Source organism: Callorhinus ursinus, unplaced genomic scaffold, assembly GCF_003265705.2.
Source record: "Callorhinus ursinus isolate GAN/ISIS: 27379988/994484 unplaced genomic scaffold, GSC_fseal_2.0 scaffold1, whole genome shotgun sequence".
Taxonomy (NCBI): Eukaryota; Metazoa; Chordata; class Mammalia; order Carnivora; family Otariidae; genus Callorhinus; species Callorhinus ursinus.
In genome coordinates this window covers 72,272,054-72,291,558 of record NW_027397063.1, presented here as the reverse complement: position 1 = coordinate 72,291,558, position 19,505 = coordinate 72,272,054, and the positions used below count along the sequence as shown (strand labels likewise).

Genomic DNA, 19,505 nt, shown 5'->3' with positions numbered 1-19,505 from the left:
CAGATCTCTTCCTTGGGATAAATCATCTAGGGTCTTACACTAGGTGATACAGAGGGCTAAGGTAACCCAACGAAGCCCAAGCCTTCTGTTCTCCCATCTCCAAATTCACCTGCCGAGCTTCAGGCTGGGGACTGAGAAAGACAGTAAGAAACAAATCCTCTCCTCTTTCTCCAACCCACTGGCGCAAGAACTTTCCATCCACAGTTGGAGGCCTGGAATGGGGTCACTGCTCAGTGGAGGCTGGTTAGTTCAAGGACACACACGCCCCAGTCCAGCCTTTAATCCCATCCAGCAGGTGCCTGAGCGGGTGAGTCACCACCCAGACTTGTGGGCTCTCTACCTCCACCCCACACACCCTGCAAATGCTCCGCCTGCACTCACGGCCCTAGGACTCATCCTCTTCAAAATAATTTCCTGGGTTTCTGATTATAAAGTAGTATCAATTCATTTTAGACAACTAGGAAAATTCAAAAAGGCAAACAGAAAGACACCACTAATAGCTGCCATGTTTGCTTTGCCTTGCTTTTCATTTCCATCAGTTCCCACACCTGCTTGGTTCCTGCAGAATTCCATCTGACCTCTGACTGCACCTCCTTGAACCCTACTGTGACAAGCCTGAGGCCCAAGGTCCTGCCTCACTCCCTTTGGTCAGCACAGAATGGGGTGGCACGGCAAGGGTTAAAGACATTACCAGTTTGCAGTGATTGCACTGTAATGAGGACGAGATGCTAAATTAAAGTTTATTGCAGAATACAAGTGTATGTAGTCAGCATTTGTAGGAGGCTACAATGAGATGCCTTCTAGAACTTGGCAGTACAATTATGTAGAGTTAAGTGAGTAAAATGCACATGCAGTAGATGAGATTAGCTGTCGGCAAAAGTCCTTTTAAGACAAGTCGTCTTTTGTGAAGGCAGAAACGGCTAGCCTAGAATGCTAGTCAAGATGTGATTAAACATGGAAGAAGCCACAGCCTCATCAAAGCACTGAAATGTCTGCAAGATGGTGTGTGTGTGCTGGGGGTGGTCTGTGTGGAGCACAGAAGGCGGGGAGGAAGGGAGTCTGTTGGTGTTGCTGGGACACCGCCTGCAGAGCAGCCCCACCGGGTGAGGCGGGGTGCACCAGCCTGTGGGCAGGGGTGCGCTGGGTTAGAGATGGAACGTCACCCCCTCCGCCCTGCTCCCAGGCTCCCCAGCAGCGTCCGGGCTCAGCCTCCAACTACCCTGAGCTTGGGAAGAGGAGCCACCAGAGGGAGCAACTCAGGCAAAGGGCCGAGAACAGGAGCTCGGGAGCCAAAGGAGCTGGGTTCCCTCTGACTCCGGCTACCTACAAAGTGGTGTCACTTGGGGCAAAAGTATTTACTCCTCGAGCACTTTTCCGGATCCGTGAAATGCAGCGCTGAAATCTCCCTTAGAGGGCTGCCCTGAACAGCAAGGCTGGGCTGCAATTCCTAATAACCGTAACAATGGCATTATCATTGTTACTCATCAGCAAATTTATTTAGCAGTCCCTAGTGAGGTTATTCGATGAAACCCGACCCCAGAAGCTGCTCTTTTCTAGGTGTGAATTAGCGAATTGAGCCTCTGGGTTTGCCACACCGAGGTCTGGACCCTGGGCCTTGGTGACAAGCGACTGCACCCCCGGGACCTATGGTTAGAAGTGTCTCACAGGGCATGTGTAAACCAAATACAAAGCTGTGGCTTGGTGTGAAATAAAGACTGGGGGGCGGGGTAAGTATATTAGTATAAACCTGATGTAGCCAACGAAAAAGTCCTTGTTGCAAAGTGTTCTGGGAGTTGTGAGTAGTTGACTGTGAGTATATTACCATTTTGAGTAGTAATGCTCCGCTGCGCTTCGTAGTTTTTGTACAGTCAAGTGTGATGATGATGTGAACTGTGTTATTTCCTGGCACAAAGTAAGCACTCAATATACATGTTACACATTTCACAAATGCGGGTTTCTGTTTTTGTTTTGTTCACGATGTGTTATTTAAACCAGACAGAACCTCTCCAAAGAAGAAAGGGAGGGGAGAGAATATTCCAAACTCCAAAATATCAGATTTGAGCTGTTACAAAAGAAAAAAATTACATTTATTTTACAAGTAAGTATTTTCCTAAAGTATTATACATAAAGTTGAGCTGTCTGTAGGAAAACAATATAATTTTAGGAAATTACAGAGGGGTCAACATTGTGCTTAAAACTTTAACATAGAACAGGTGCAAAAAGTAGCACAGTAAGTGACTACTGCAAGGTATGAACAGCCTTAGAAAGTGTATATGGACACAATGATGCAGAAGCTCAATATTCAAGCCCCTGGTGACCATGTGCTTTCAGACTTGTTCACACTAGTAAAAGAGCACCACTTCAGTCCCAACAGAACTCTAAGCACTCAGAGAAACACGGCCCTTCCACACGCAGTACAGTCAACTCTCCATTCCCCAGAATAATGAAAGGGAGCAGAGACATAACATTTTTAAAAGGTAAAGAATTTCAAAATTAATTTTGAGAAGTGCCCTTATACTTATGTTTGGAGGTGAGAAATACATACAACCCTAGAATTCACAGCACTGAGATGGTTAGTCCAACTCCCATTTCCTTCCCCTCTCCTCCTCAACGGGAAGAGACACAATCCCACACTGTTCACCGAAAAGCCTAGAATGCAACTGGCCTCAATTCTGGCTCCCACCTCCCGTGGGGAGGGGAGTAGGAGAGAAAACTGTAAAATGTTTCCCCTCACGTGAAAAGCCAAAACATGTCAATACAACTTGGCAAACAAGATGGAAAAATCAAGAGCTGATGTATAAATATTAGTTTAACTTGTGCTTGTTTCCCCTTGCCCAGAAGTATTTAAACCGCTGAACACGTCTGGGTATTTTGACAGCTTTCTAAAATAGGTGGTGTCCTGTTGCCCAGATAGACAAATTTGTATAAAAGGCGTTTGTTATGATTAGTCCCAAAAGAACGGTTTCAAAGAGGCCAGGAAGTGGAGGTTAAGGTTAAAAAATAAAACAACCAGTCCTAAAACAGGATCCAATCCTGGATCAAATCCGAATGGTACCTCAGGACAACCACTTCGCAGCTTTGTTTTGGTTTGGGTGCTTTCATTTGGTTTGGTTTTATATTGTATTACCTTGAAGTACACATTTTCCTTTTCCAGGAAAGCAACTGGTTTTTCTCCAGGGTTTTCTCAAATTCTTACTTCAAATCTTAAAAATTACAAGGTAAAAAAAAAATACCTAGATTTGACAGTAAAGCCTTATTTGTTAATGTGCCAAAGAATTATGACCACAAAAGCATTTTAATTGGCTTGTCATTTCTCAGAAAAGTTATGAACATATTCAAACCATGAAAATCCTAAAATCAATGCTGGTTCGGTAAGAAAGCTACATTCCATACAGCACTGAGTTGGCATCGTCCGCCTACTAGCTTTTACACCAACTTGCCAGAAGTGGGAATGGAGCCAGGTTTCCATCAAGGACCCCAAAAGCAGTTTCTCCATCCACACAGCCCAACCCTTTGCTCCAAGTGAGCAAACTACCAGGTTCACGCTATAAAGTTTTCATACCTGTCAATGGATAAGTATTAACCAAAAGACTACTTAACATGACTGTGTTTGAGGTCTATAATACACATTACAGTCTAAACATTTTCTAAAGTGCCTATAAATATACTTATACAAATGAGCAATATAATATCAGGTTTACAGAGAAATTCTTTTATATAATATATAACAGGTTAGGCCTAGAATTTAAGTTGTAAATACACATTTTTATATCCTTATCAGTTGTTTTTGGAATGCAAGCATAAAGAAACAATTCTGGTTCAATTATATATGATTTCAGAGAATTATTAACAGTGCTAGGACAAAGAAATTCTTGCTTGTGCTTGTGTAGAAAAGGCTATTTTGAGATCCAGGAGCATCTGATATTTAGAATCCAATGGAATATCTCCAATTCTATAAAACAGTAGCAAGTGAAGCTTAGTGAGTTTTTAATTATAAAGAGATTGTGCAAATATTTAAAGTGATTATCAACCATTATTAAATCCAAAAATTCCGTTAAAATCATGGGTAATCTGAATGGCAGTTCAGGAGTTTAAAAAACAGGAACCTAGGCAAAAGTCGTAGATATTACCAATAAAGGCCCCAACCCTGACACAACCAGCTTCAGAAACGTGGCCCTGTGACCACGTATTTCCATGGCTTTGGAGACCTGGTGGTTGACTCCAATCAGTTTAATGAATGGGAATGTGGGCCCAGAGTTGAGAACTGATAGGAGGGGTATAGAGAAAGAAGACCCTCCATGTGCCCACCCAGGGGCTTCAGTGAGCTCACCCAAGGGCAGGTGCACACAGTGGCTGGCTGCACCACTTGGGTCCCAGGACTGGGCCTTTATGCCCTCCTCCAGCTGGTGACCCCATCACAGGAGGCACTGAGAACCATGGGCAGGCTCATCCGAGGTCTGTCCCTAAGCCACCTGGGCCGGGAAGCCGCTCTCTGCGCCCCCCCCACCCCTCCACCTGTCCTTTCCTGTACGCTGCTGTTCCTGCAGCTCCTCTCACCCCCTGCCTGGTGTGACTTGTTGAGTCTATACATTTCAGTAAGTGCGAACTGTATGCTGCATTCTCACCCAGCATAGGAAGTTTTAACTAACACTGTTTTCAAAGGAATATGTGTACTCAGCTTTCTAATCCCTAGGGATGTTCTGGGCACCTAAGCCTGACGAAATGTTCTAGCCAATCACGTGAACTATACATACTACTAAGAAAACAGACTCTGCCTCGAGGGATTTGTGAAGGATGCCAAATGGATGCTTCAGGGAAGAACACAACGGGCCTCTTCTTGTTTCTTAAAATACAAACTCATGGGACATAGAAGAGACGTGCCAAAATGTGGACGGAGCACGAGATAATGCCACAAGAGCACACTCATGGTTAGGATACGAGACATATTTCTCTCTCTCCACCTCTGATAGTTCTGGTTTCATTAGGGCCATATTTTAAACTTCCTGGATTCTTAACTATGCCTTACAGAAAGCAGATCTGGAGAAATGGCAGATAAGCAACTCACACAAAAACACCTTGTATAAATGGAAATTAGAATTCTGAAGAGAGCTAAATAAGAATTATTCACTATTTTGTGTGTGTGAGAAAAGAGAACATGTACAACAGACTATGACTATTACCATAGTAAAGTGAATGAATATCACACAAAATATTTTCTCCTGACTTAGCAGCAAACTATTTCAACTGCTTTTGCATTTGCATAAAAAATCCATGCATCATACTGAATTCTAATCCATTTCTCACCTAAATCATTCTAATGCTTCATACAACCAAATGAAGCAGAATTAATCAAACCTATTAGATTCATTCCTAATCCCTAAAGGACTGCTCTTTAGCATTTCCATGCTAACTAAAACTATTACTGTTTTTTTTTTCTTAAGACGTCAGATGTGGCTGCCTCCTAAATATAATACCTATATAACTTCCTAAAAGTTTTCCCCGGATTTGAAGAACAATTAAGAAAAACAGGGAAACACTGAGGAATCCACCCAAGAGGCCAGCTTGAATGCTGCAACATGTTCTCCAGCTGTAAGCTCTCTCCTTCCCCTGGGTCCCCAGAACATTCTGCATGCATTGGCACAGTCCTCTATCGGACTGCGGGGCCCTTCCCATCAGGAGTCAGGTCTTCTTCAGTCTGCATCCCCCCGATGCACCCTGCAGAGCGTAGGCACTCAGCTAAAGCCCGATTAAACGTGAAACTGAAGGTATCAGCTCCGGCCATAACTAGGGGTTGAGCAAGGGTCTCCAGGTACCTCCAGAAGTAAGCCAAGGCAACAATGGCCTAGGCCCAGCAGGTGGTGAGGAGAAGGGAAAAGGGACAGAATGGCATCTACCAGTACACCCTCTGTTCCCCTCTCATGAGCTGATTCCCATTTGAGCTAGCAGAGTAGGGGTGCCTGTCGGCACATCAGAAGGAATGCCAAGAGGGATGTGTATGTGTGTGCGTGTGTGAGTGCGTGCGTGTGTGTGTGTGTGTGTGTGTGAAGAACCAGCTCCTTCACTGCCCCCTTCACTCTGGGTAGCTCCTCAACCTGATCCACGATACTCTGTGGTCATCACTTCATTGCTTTCAAAGTTCCCAGTGAACTTAAGGCTGGGTCACAATTCATGACACCAGATGCTACATAGAAAATAAGTCAAGATACAAAAGAAAACCATTTATAAGAAAAAGGATGTCTTAGTTATAAGACTAATTTAAGAGTGATGCTAATCAGCAGACCACTGAACTGCTATGGTTGTTAGAGAGGGGTAGAAAATACCAACTGCATTGGAAAAAGGATCCATCAGACAAAAGTACAAAGGCTCAGCATGGATCAGAGGCTGTGGCTTCCTGCCTGGACTCTCACACGGTGGTTTCTATCGTCTCAATCACTTCCAGATCAGACTGTGAAGGGGAGAGAAGGGTGCACTCATCCGGCTCCCAGCTGCTCTCAGGACTGTAATCTTCCTCGGAACTCAGTTCTGCTCCTTCTTCCGTGTCCTCATCACACGATTCCACATAGTGAGCCCCAATTGCATTGATCCCGGAGTCCTCAGAACTTGAGGGAGAAGAGCAGTGATCTATTTTTGGTGTATTGCTCTCTCTTGAAATTAAGGCATCATGTGCAGAGACCTCCTCGGGGCTCATTTTGTGGGAATGCGGCGCTGGCTGCTTCTGCACATAACACATCTTCCCATTAATGCATTTAACCTGATAGTTGTCGATAAAGAGGTCTGAGATCATACAGTACCTTGGTGAATCAGGGGGGAGGGGTGGCTGGAAGACAGATGCAAATTTCAAAAAGTGTTCAGTGAGTGACACTGAGATCTGAATGGTGTTTGTGGGTTCCCGAGGCTTCGCGGGAATCGCAGTGCTCGGAAGCTGCTCCACGGGGGTCATGGGCTGGTACACGTATTTGCCTGTGGGGAACACCAAAAAGGTGGCTGAAATCTAAGAGTATGATACAAACTACATTAACATAGCCATAACGGTTTCTTTCCGAGGACTCAGATGTTTTTAAAAATATTTCAATGTCAAAAGAAACTGGTAATAGAATCACTCAACATTGTTATAATCAATGAAAAATACAGCGTGGTACATAATAACATCACGGTATTTTCATCTAAGAAACAACACTCAACAAATTTTAATTTATATTTATGTCTTTTCTAATACTTCTGAAGTGGGTATATACTAAAATCCTTACGTTACAGACAATTTTAAATGTTTTACCCCTCACACTATAATACCGAATGCCCACGATATAGTACGGTAAAAACACGCTGTAAAATAGTAGACTATAAAATTCTAATTCCATTCTATCTTTAATAATTATATATTAATATATGTGTAATATATACATTTAAAAACTGGAAGACTATATACCAATTCATTATCAGGATTACAGAAGACTTCCACATTTTAGGTTTCCACGTTTTCATCAGAATACATATATACACACAGATTTAATAGGTAATGCCCTGTAGGGTTGTCCTAGCCACCAGCAAGGGCTGGGGTAAGGTAATAGGGTGTGAAATGATCTCTTTCAAGACCCAAGCTCATTCATGGCCCAATTAGTTGAAGTTCTCCCTGCCACCAATTCCACTGGCACTAAGCAACCCAAGCTAAGCAGAAGCATGGGTACGGGTGGTGTAGGGGGTGACCTACTGGGTGTTTCCAGGAAACCAAGCTTATCTACAAACTTTCTGCTCTGAGCAGTGTTTCACACAGCTCACCGTGGAAGTGAAACCTAAACAGATCTGTCCCTAATGTGTCTCTTTCTTTGTTCTCTTTCATTTCACTCAACATTTTGCAAAGCCTCTCATGTACCAAGTGCTAAGGAAATAGAGATAGTCTGTACATCTAAAATGATTTCAAAATAGAAATCTGAAAGTTAAAAAAAAAACCCTGAAAAACTGAGACAGTCACAATTGTAGACACCATCTTGGGTTTTTCCTAATATAGTTGATTATCAGTCCATACTGTATCTTCTGCATATTTATGACAGCACGTTTTAACCTTAGCACTACTGCCATTTTAGATCAGATAATTCTTTGTTGTTCGGGGGTGTCTTGTGCACCGTAGGATGTTTAGCAGCGGCCCCTGACCTCTACCCATTAGAAGCCAGGAGCACCTCCACCTCAGGCATGACACTCAACACCGTCACCAGACATTATCATAGAGTCCTAGGGGTCAGAACCGCCCCGGCTCAGGACTACCGATTCCTGATATCCTCATGAGCATCTCTTTGCAAGCAATTTGCTCACTGGGCATAGCACCTGCTCCTGTTTATTTCTTGGTCAGACTGGCAATTCTAGGACAGAAATCACATTTGTAAGGAAAACTACCTTAGACTTTTTAACAACTTATTTAGGCCACGGGAGAACAGCAATTTCAGATCAGAAATGTGAGTAGCAAACTAGGCCACAAATAGTGCAACATCAGTAATCTATTAGGCTCAATTAGCCTGCCTGTATTTTTTATTTCTGTTTCCTGACGACTGTACAAAAATGTACGCTTAGTTGTTATCATTTCATTGTAACTAAATTATGTGAAAAATATATTCGTCTTCATTCTGGAGTAACACATGGGAAAGGTACATTTAAAACTGTTAAGCCTTTGGGTTCTTAGGTCTGCTTTGAAGCCTGGACACACACACACACATATATATATCATACAAACCCTATATAATAGTCTGATAAAAATACAAGTGAGAAGAACCCATCACACCTGCCTGGGGAACTATGTTTCAAATATGCCAGTTATCTTTATTTCTTTGTTATCTATAAAGCCAGTACAGTATTACTACTTGTCAAGAAAAGTTCAAATCAATAAGACTAATTGATAGTCTGGTACAGTAGGACCTCCACATCCAAGCATCACGGGCATTATCAGCTGAAGGGGCAAAGAAGGCAGAACTTCAAGCCTCCCCTCCAATCTTCCAGCCCCAAGACCAGAGAAAGATGTGTCTGGCAAGGACAGAGAAGGGACTACTCGCAGAACTTGGGGGACTGCTCCCCTTGTGTTCACAGAGTGAGTGAATAAAACATCTGGAATGGAGTTTGGTCTTTTCTGTTCTTGGCTGGGGGACTGGTGGTTACTGAGTTCAGGAGGCTGTGGATGAAAGGCACTCAAGAAATGCCTGTTGTAGGATGCTGATTAAGTTCATCCTGGCCCAAGTGACCTCTGGTTTAGTTATCCACTTGTCACACTGTAGAAGTTCCTAGAAATTCTTCCTCAGGCTCACAGGGTTCAGGACTTTATTTAGTCCAAAGAAGGGACTCCATGAAGCCTGACTTTGGGACTGCTGTAACCACCCTGTCCTTCCCCCTGTTCCCCACCACTGCCCCCCCCAGCCCTACCCTCGTCTTTCTTTTCCTCCTTTGTGCTTCTTCAAAAATTTGTTGCTCTTTCTCTTCATCTCAGCTCTTCTACCTCTTTCTTTCTCTAGTCCTGTCTTCTCCAAAGCTCTGTTTTTCTTCCTTGAAGTATAGTAAAAGAAAGAGAAATGTAGCTGGAGACAAAGATGTGCAGAATACTGCACTCCAGATTCCATCTGCTTCTACAAGTTACACCTACTAAGTGTGCTTACTCCGAGCTAGGGTGACAGCCCATTATCTGGTGATATGGGCATACAGATGCAAAGAGGAAGGCACAGAAGAAAAAAGTAGTAAAGACGGCCAGATGAGAAACTAAGTTTAGTAAACATCTTTCAAACATCAATTAATTTTAACACTATATTGTTTGATTTTCTTATAGCACATACTTAGCAGGAGAAAACAAACTTGTATCAAAGATTTAGTTTTATAAAGAGTACAGAAGGGTTTGTACTTCGTTCCACTCCCCAATAACTTCTGCCCTCTGGTATACTGTACTGTGAGTCTATATTTGTAATGATAGCTCTGCAGCACCACAAGATCCTGAATTACCAGAAATTCAATTATGTCTGCTATACTGTACTTTTTATTAAACAAACTAACACACTGCAATAGCAAGGACTAAAACAAAAGGGGGTTCCTGGCCACTCAGTCCGGAAATTCAATAACCACTATACTCTGTTCTCTGAACAGTCTTTTTATTAAGCGTTTACTATGTTATTTAAAGAAATAAATAGATGAGAACTTTTAAAACTTAAATCTCTAAAAGGAAAAGATATTCAGAGAGAGACAGGGCTTGCAGAATAGAAAGTAGAGAGAGTAAAAGAAAAATCTAGATATAATCCAGCAATTCCACTTCTGGGTATATACCCAAAAGAAATGAAAGCAAGGTCTTAAAGAGAGTCGTTGCAAAACCATGTTCATAGCAGCGTTATTCACATTAGCCAAAAGGTGAAAGCAACCCAACCATCTGTCGACAGACAGATCAATGGAAAAACAAGATGTGGAATATACAATGAATATTATCCAGCCTTAAAGAGTAAGGAAATCCATGCTACAACATGGATGAACCTTGAAGACATTATGCTAAATGAAGTAAGCCAGTCACAAAAAGACAAATACTGTATGATATCACTTATATGAGCCACTTAGATTAATCAAATTCATATAGGAAGAAAACAGAATAGTGATTGCCTGGGGCCAGTAGATAAGAGAGAACAGGGAGCTATTTAATGGGTATAGAGTTTCAGTTTTGCAGGATAAAGAGAGTTCTGGAGATGGATAGTGGTGATGGTTGTACAACAATATGAATGTAATTGATACCACTGAACCATACACTTTAAAATCATTATGATGGTCAATTTTATGTGTATTTTACTACAATTTTTAATACTAAAAAATCTGTGTAATTCACTATATTAACAAACTGGAAGGGAAACTCCATATGATTCAGAATATATAAAGAATCTTACAACTCAATAACAGAAAATAAGCAGCCCAATTTTTAAAAGGAGCAAGGCCGGGGTGCCTGGGTGGCTCAGTCAGTTCGGCTTCCAACTCTTGATTTCCGCTCAGGTCATGATCCTGGGGTCATGAGGTCATGATCTTGGGGTGGTGAGATCAAGCCCCACATTGGGCTCCCCAATCAGCAGGGAGTCTGCTTGGGATTCTCTCTCTCCGTTTCCCCTCCCCCTGCTCATATGCTCTTGCACACTCTCTCTCTCTCTGGGGTAAATAAATCTTTTTTTAAAAAAAAGGGGTGAGGCTACACAAGGGCAATGCCAGGAACCCTTGTAGCGATGGAAATGTCTGTAATATGACTACATCACTATCAATATCTTGGTTATGATAATGAACTACAATTTTGCAACTGTACTTGTTACTAGGGGAAAGAAGGTAAAGAATACATGGAATCTCTGTATTATTCATAAAACTACATGTGAATCTATCATTTTTTTCAAAATAAAAAATATAATTTAAAACAATGGGGAAAAAAATCCCCATAGAAGTGATGCTGCACTTTTCAATGCATTTTATCAGGAGGTAACATGCTGCTGTTACAGAAGATGGTAACTTTGCACATTTGTTTAATGTGATGTCTAGGTTTCTCAATAAAGTTAGTGTTTTTCCTTTATATCTTAAGTACCTTGTGAAGAGATAACTTTGAGACTATGCAAATATCCCATTTGTCACCATACTTTGACCTACTAACTTTAGCATGTACAGGGGGGTCTGGTCTGCAATAATCACTACTGTGGTGTTTGCCCAACAGTTATTTCCTATTTCTATCATTACTTCTATATTTATTAATTAGAATTCTATGTAAGCAAGAGTTGTTCCTTCTCCTTCAGTTATTTTTTCAATTATTTAAATTAAGCATGATTCACAGTTTATTTTGTTCTATGGATTGTAATCCATTACTATCATTATTTACTTTGCTGTTCAAATGTCCCATATTTAACTCTGGGAGCTCCTTCAAGTTAGTACCTGTGTCCTCTCAACATGCCCCCATCCTTTTTTGGAGCCTTCCTTGCTTTCTGGTACTGTAAGAGGTTACTGGCTTATCTTATACTTCCCTGCCCCAGTCCAGGAATCAGCCATTTCTCCAAGGAGCCCTAGAGTTCCTTTTCTTAAGAATTTAAACACATTCTTTCTTTTCTTTTTTTAAGATTTTATTTATATGACAGACAGAGAGCCAGAGAGCACAAGCAGGGGGAGCAGCAGAGGGAGAGGGAGAAGCAGACTCCCTGCTGAGCAGGGAGCCCGACATGGGGCTCGATCCCAGGACCCTGAAATCATGACCTGAGCTGAAGGCAGACGCTTAACTGACCGAGCCACCCAGGTGCCCCCTAAACATATTCTTAAGCTTGTTGTCAAAATAGTCCTGGGAGGCAGCCTTAGCTTGCTAATGACTCATTCACTCACTAAATTCATCCACAGGAAAGTGAATATTAAACTACAGTACTTAATTCCCATTAAAAAATTATATAAAAAATAAAAATAAATGTCACAAACCCATCAATTTATCTGGAATCTTTTTCAAGGGCGCTGAAACCATTTCTCAATAATGAAACTGACTACACAACACTAAGATCACAAAAACCAATTATGATCCATAAGTGAAAAATTTCAGGGGCGCCTGGGGTGGCTCAGTTGGTTAAACATCTGCCTGTGGCTCAGGTCATGATCTTGGGGTCCTGGGATCAAGCCCCAGCTCCTTGCTCAGTGGGGAGCCTGCTTCTTTCTCCCTCTTCCTCTGCTGCTCCCCCTGCTTGTACTCTCTCTCTCTGTTAAAGAAATAAAATCTCAGGGGGAGGATCAAGATGGCAGAGGAATAGGAGACCTAAATTTTGTATGGTCCCAGGAATTCAGCTGGATAGGGATGAAACCATTCTGAACACCTACAAACTCAACAGGAGATCGAAGAAAAGAATAGCAGCAACTCTCTGAAAGGAAAAGCGACCATTTCTGGAAGGTAGGATGTTCCATTTGGAGAAGTGAATCTGAGGTGATGTTTGTGAAGACAGACCATGGGGGGCGGGGAGGGAGCCTCCATCACCTGGTTACCAGCAAATGATAGAGCAGCGGAGAACAAAATTGGAAATTTTAGAAGTCGGCTCCACTGAGGGACGTGGCTCCAGTGGCTAAGCGGGGGATGGAACCCTCACTGGGACAGTGTGATCTGAGGACCCTCAGGGTCACAGAAAGACCGGGGGTGTCTGAGTGCGGCAGAGCTCCCAGGTATCGGAGCGGGGAAGCCGGCTGCAGCAAAGGAGTGGGCTCTCAGCTCGGGGTTGCCATAAACCGTGATCTGTGGCACAGTCGGGCCACTGCTCCTCCAGCAGGAACCCAACAAGCGGCAGACCCAGGGAGACTCCCGTTCCTCCCCCAGGAGGAGTGGTGTGGGAGCGCACCGCAGGGATCTGCTGGGTTTGGAGACTCCACATGGGGTCGTGTGCCAGAGATAGAAACGCTCGATCACAGGCCGGGTGAGCACGGAGTGCGGCTGGAGACCGGGGAGACGGGAGTGACTGCTTTTCTCTGGGGGCGCACTGAGGAGTGGAGCCTCAAGTTCCTGGCTCCTCCAGGGCGGAGATTGGGAGGCCGCCATTTTCACTCTCCTCCTCCAAAGCTGTACAGAAATCTTGCAGGGACCAAAAGCTCCCAAGAGCAAACCTGAGCAGATTACCTAGCCCAACCCCGCAAGGGCAGGGCAATTTTGCCTCAGGCAAAGACATGAGAACCACGGCAACATGTCCCTCCCCCAGAAGATCAGCAAGAACAGCCAGCCAAGACCAAGTTTACTGATCAATGAGAACAGCAGAACTCCAGCGCTAGGGGAATACAGCACCTAGAATTCATGGCTTTCTGCACCCCCCATTCTTTAGTCTTTTCCCAAAGTTAATTTTTTAAATTTTCCTTTTTTTAAAAAATTTTTCCCCCCTTTTCAACCAACATCTTATCAATCCCTTTCTTAAAAATCCTTTTTATTTTTCATTTTTAGAGTCATATTCTATCCCTTCATTGTAGTTAACCTTATTTTGGGTATATATGTAAGTTGTTCTCTCTTTAAAATTTTGGGATACAGGGCGCCTGGGTGGCTCAGTTGGTTAAGCGACTGCCTTCGGCTCAGGTCATGATCCTGGAGTCCCGGGATCGAGTCCCACATCAGGCTCCCTGCTCAGCAGGGAATCTGCTTCTCCCTCTGACCCTCCCCCCTCTCATGTGCTCTCTCTCTCTCATTCTCGCTCTCTCAAATAAATAAATAAAATCTTAAAAATAAAATAAAATAAAATTTTGGGATACAGTTTCTTCTAAAAGACCAAAATACACCCTAAATCACTAGTGTATGGCTTTGTTCTAGTCTCCTGCCTGATCACATTCTCTCCCTTTTTTTTTTAATTTCACTTCTTTCTTTTTTCAACCAATACAATTTTCATCTTTACAGTCATATTCCATCCCTTCATCATATTTACCCTTATTTTTGTACATATATGTTTTTCTTTCTTTAAAATTTTGGGAGGCAGTTTCTTCTAACAGACCAAAATATGCCCAAAATCTAGTGTGTGGCAGTGATCGATTCACCAGCCTGATCATATCTTTTTTTTCTTTTTTCTTTCTTTCCCTTTCTTTTCCCCTGGTTTCAGGTCTCTTCTGATTTGTTTAGTGTATATTTTTCTGGGGTCGTTGTTACCCTGTTAGCATTTGGTTCCCTCATTCATCTATTCTCCTCTGGACAAAATGACAAGACAGAAAAACTCACCTCAAAAAAAAAAGAACAAGAGGCAGTACCGACTGCCAGGGACCTAATCAATACAGACATTAATAAGATGTCGGAACTAGAGTTCAGAATGACGATGATAAAGATACTAGCTGGGCTTGAAAAAAAGCATGGAAGATACTAGAGAAACCCTTTCTGGAGAAATAAAAGAACCAAAATCTAACCAAGTCGAAATCAAAAAGGCTATTACTGAGGTGCAATAAAAAATGGAGGTTCTAACTGCTAGGATAAATGAGGCAAAAGAGAGAATTAGTGATATAGAAGACCAAATGATGGAGAATAAAGAAGCTGAGAAAAAGAGAGAGAAACAACTACAGGATCACGAGGGCAGAATTCGAGAGATAAGCGATACCATAAGACAAAACAATATTAGAATAATTGGGATCCCAGAAGAAGAACAAAGAGAGAGAGGGGCAGAAGGTATATTGGAGCAAATAATAGCAGAGAACTTCCCTAATTTGGGGAAGGAAACATGCATCAAAATCCAGGAAGCACAGAGAACCCCCATCAAAATCAATAAAAATAGGTCAACACCCCGACATCTAATAGTAAAAGTTACAAGTCTCAGAGACAAAGAGAAAATCCTGAAAGCAGCTCGGGACAAGAGGTCTGTAACCTACAATGGTAGAAACATTAGATTGGCAACAGACCTATCCACAGAGACCTGGCAGGCCAGAAAGGGCTGGCATGATATCTTCAGAGCACTTAACGAGAAAATTATGCAGCCAAGAATACTATATCCAGCTAGGCTGTCACTGAAAATTGAAGGTGAGAAAAAAAGCTTCCAGGACAAATAAAAACTAAAAGAATTTGCAAACACGAAACCAGCCCTCCAAGAAATATTGAAAGGGGTCCTCTAAGCAAAGAGAGAGCCTAAAAGTAACACAGACCAGAAAGGAACAGGGGGAATATACAGTAACAGTCACCTTACAGGCAATACAATGGCACTAAATTCATATCTTTCAATAGTTACCCTGAATGTAAATGGGCTAAGTGCCCCAATCAAAAGACACAGGTATCAAATTGGATAAAAAAGCAAGACCCATCGATATGCTGTCAGCAAGAGACTCATTTTAGACCTAAAGACACCTCCAGATTGAAAGTGAGGGGGTGGAAAACCATTTACCATGCTAATGGACACCCAAAGAAAGCTGGGGTAGCAATCCTTGTATCAGACAAATTAGATTTTAAAACAAAGACTATAGTAAGAGATGAGGAAGGATACTATATCATACTTAAAGGGTCCATCCAGCAAGAAGATCTAACAATTGTAAATATCTATGCCCCTAACATGGGAGCAGCCAATTATATAAGCCAATTAATAACAAAAGCAAAGAAACACATTGACAACAATACAGTAATAGTAGGGAATTTTAACACCCCCCTCACTGAAATGGACAGATCATCTAAGCAAAAGGTCAACAAGGAAATAAAGACTTTAAATGACACATTGGACCAAATGGACTTCACAATATATTCAGAACATTCCATCCCAAAGCAAGAGAATACATATTCTTCTCTAGTGCCCATGGAACATTCTCCAGAATAGATCACATCCTAGGTCACAAATCAGGTCTCAACTGGTACCAAAAGGCTGGGATCATTCCCTGCATATTTTCAGACCACAATGCTTTGAAACTAGAACTCAATCACAAGAGGAAAGTCGGAAAGAACTCAAATACATGGAGGTTAAAGAGCATCCTACTAAAGAATGAATGGGTCAACCAGGAAATTAAAGACGGATTTAAAAAATTCATGGAAACGAAAAAGAAAACACAACTGTTCCCAAAATCTTTGGGATGCAGCAAAGGCAGTCCTAAGAGGAAAGTATATAGCAATACAAGCCTTTGTCAAGAAACAAGAAGGGTCTCAAATACACAACCTAACCCTACACCTAAAGGAGCTGGAGAAAGAACAGCAAATAAAGCCTAAACCAAGCAGGAGAAGAGAAATAGTAAAGATCAGAGCAGAAATCCATGAACTAGAAACCAAGAGAACAGTAGAACAGATCAACGAACCTAGGAGCTGGTTCTTTGAAAGAACTGATAAGATTGATAAAACCCCTGGCCAGATTTACCAAAAAGAAAAGATAAAAGACCCAAATAAAAAATTCATGAATGAAAGAGGAGAGATCACAACCAACACCAAAGAAATACAAACAATTATAAGAACACATTATGAGCAACTATATGCCAGCAAATTAGATAACCTGGAAGAAATGGATGCATTCCCAGAGATGTATAAACTACCAAAACTGAACCAGGAAGAAATAGAAAACCTGAACAGACCTATAACCACTAAGGAAATTGAAGCAGTGATCAAAAATCTCTGAACAAACAAGAGCCCAGGGCCAGATGGTATCCCAGGGGAATTCTACCAAACACTTAAAGAAGAATTAATACCTATTTTTCTGAAACTGTTCCAAAAAATAGAAATGGAGGGGCGCCTGGGTGGCTCAGTTGGTTAAGCAACTGCCTTCGGCTCAGGTCATGATCTCAGGGTCCTGGGATTGAGCCCTGCATCAGGCTCCCTGCTCTGCAGGAAGCCTGCTTCTCCCTTTCCCACTCCCCCTGCTTGTGTTCCCTCTCTCACTGTCTCTCTCTGTCAAATAAATAAAATCTTTAAAAAAAAAATAGAAATAGAAGGAAAACTTCCAAACTCATTTTATGAGGCCAGCATTACCTTGATCCCAAAACCAGACAAAGACCCCATCAAAAAGGAGAATTACAGACCAATATGACCAATATCCCTGATGAACATGGATGCAAAAATTCTCACCAAAATACTAGCCAATAGGATCCAACAGTACATTAAAAGGATTATTCACCACGACCAAGTGGGATTTATCCCTGGGCTGCAAGGTTGGTTCAACATCCACATATCAATGTGATACAATACATTAAAAAAAGAAAGAACAAGAACCATATGATCCTCTCAATAGTTGCAGAAAAAGCATTTGACAGAGTACAGCATCCTTTCTTGATTAAAACTCTTCAGAGTATAGGGATAGAGGGTACATACCTCAATATCATAAAAGCCGTCTATGAAAAATCCACAGCGAATATCATTCTCAATGGAAAAACTGACAGCTTTCCCCCTAAGGTCAGGAACGCGGCAGGGATGTCCGCTATCACCACTGCTATTCAACATAGTATTAGGAGTCCTAGCCACAGCAATCAGACAACAAAAAGAAATCAAAGGCATCCAAATTGGCAAAGAAGTCGTCAAGCTCTCACTCTTTGCAGATGATATGATACTTTATGTGGAAAACCCAAAAGACTCCACCCCAAAACTGCTAGAACTCATACAGGAATTCAGTAAAGTGGCAGGATATAAAATCAATGCGCAGAAATCAGTGGCATTTATATACACCAACAACAAGACAGAAGAAAGAGAAATTAAGGAGTTGATCCCATTTACAATTGCACCCAAAACCATAAGATACCTAGGAATAAATCTAACCAAAGAGGCAAAGGATCTGTACTCAGAAAACTATAAAATACTCATGAAAGAAATTGAGGAAGACACAAAGAAATGGGAAAACGTTCCATGCTCATGGATTGGAGAACAAATATTGTGAAGATGTCAATGCTACCTAGAGCAATCTACACATTTAAAGCAATCCTTATTAAAATACCATCCACTTTTCTCAAAGAAATGGAACAAAAATCCTAAAATTTGTATGGAACCAGAAGAGACCCCAAATAGCCAGAGGAATGTTGAAAAAGCAAAGCAAAGCTGGTGAAATCACAATTCCAGACTTCAAGCTCTATTACAAAGCTGTAATCATCAAGACAGTATGGTACTGGCACAAAAACAGACACATGGATCAATGGAACAGAATAGAGAGCCCAGAAATGGACCCTCAACCCTATGGTCAACTAATCTTTGACAAAGCAGGAAAGAATGTCCAATGGAAAAAAGTCTCTTCAACAAATGGTGTTGGGAAAATTGGACAGCCACATGCAGAAGAATGAAACTGGACCATTTCCTTATACCACACACAAAAATAGACTCCAAATGGTTGAAAGACCTAAATGTGAGACAGGAGTCCATCAAAATCCTAGAGGAGAACACAGGCAGCAACCTCTTCGACCTCAGCCGCAGCAACTTCTTCCTAGAAACATCACAGAACTGTACCTCTGAAACAAATAATGCATTATATGTTAAAAAAAAAAGTAGGAAGGGAAAAATGAAGGGGGGGGAAGCGGAGGGGGAGACGAACCATGAGAGACTATGGACTCTGAGAAACAAACAGGGTTCTAGAGGGGATGGGGGTGGGGGGATGGGTTAGCCGGGTGATGGGTATTAAAGAGGGCACGTTCTGCTTGGAGCACTGGGGGTTATATGCAAACAATGAATCATGGAACACTATATCAAAAACTAATGATATATTGTATGGTGACTAACATAACATAGTAAAATAAAATTTAAAGAAATAAAATCTTAAAAAAAAAGAGAAAGAAATTTCATATATCTTGTTTCTTTTTAGGGAACCTGGTTCAACACCTTCAGCTGTTTCTCAACTAAAGGCTGATCAAAACCACTAGATAAGTAACTTCCACTATTCTTTTGGAGTCTGAGTTCTTAGCTCTCCTGATTGTTCTTCCCCTTCGGTGTTTAGCAATAATGTGTAGTACATACTTTTTAACAATGCCTTGATAAGACACTAAAAAAGACTTATATTCTAATCCTGGTTCTTTGGTTAAAAAAAAACAAAAAAAACAAAGAAGAGACAGAAGACTTAATTACTTTCTCAAGCTCATGTAACACAAAAGAAGTCAGTTCTAGGACCCAAGCCTTGTGC

The 19,505-nt window shown here is 41.7% G+C and overlaps 1 protein-coding gene across 1 annotated transcript in view; it reads right to left on the bottom strand.

Moving 5' to 3' along the window:
* Positions 1 to 2,065: 2,065 nt before the first annotated feature.
* The window catches only part of CUNH3orf70 (chromosome unknown C3orf70 homolog), an 84,213-nt gene continuing 66,773 nt past the window's right edge, over positions 2,066 to 19,505 (bottom strand). Inside the window, exon 2 of the mRNA XM_025877314.2 lies at positions 2,066 to 6,960. Within this exon, the coding sequence (XP_025733099.1) occupies positions 6,404 to 6,960 (557 nt within the window). The 3' untranslated portion in view covers positions 2,066 to 6,403. The remainder of the gene's footprint in view (positions 6,961 to 19,505) is intronic.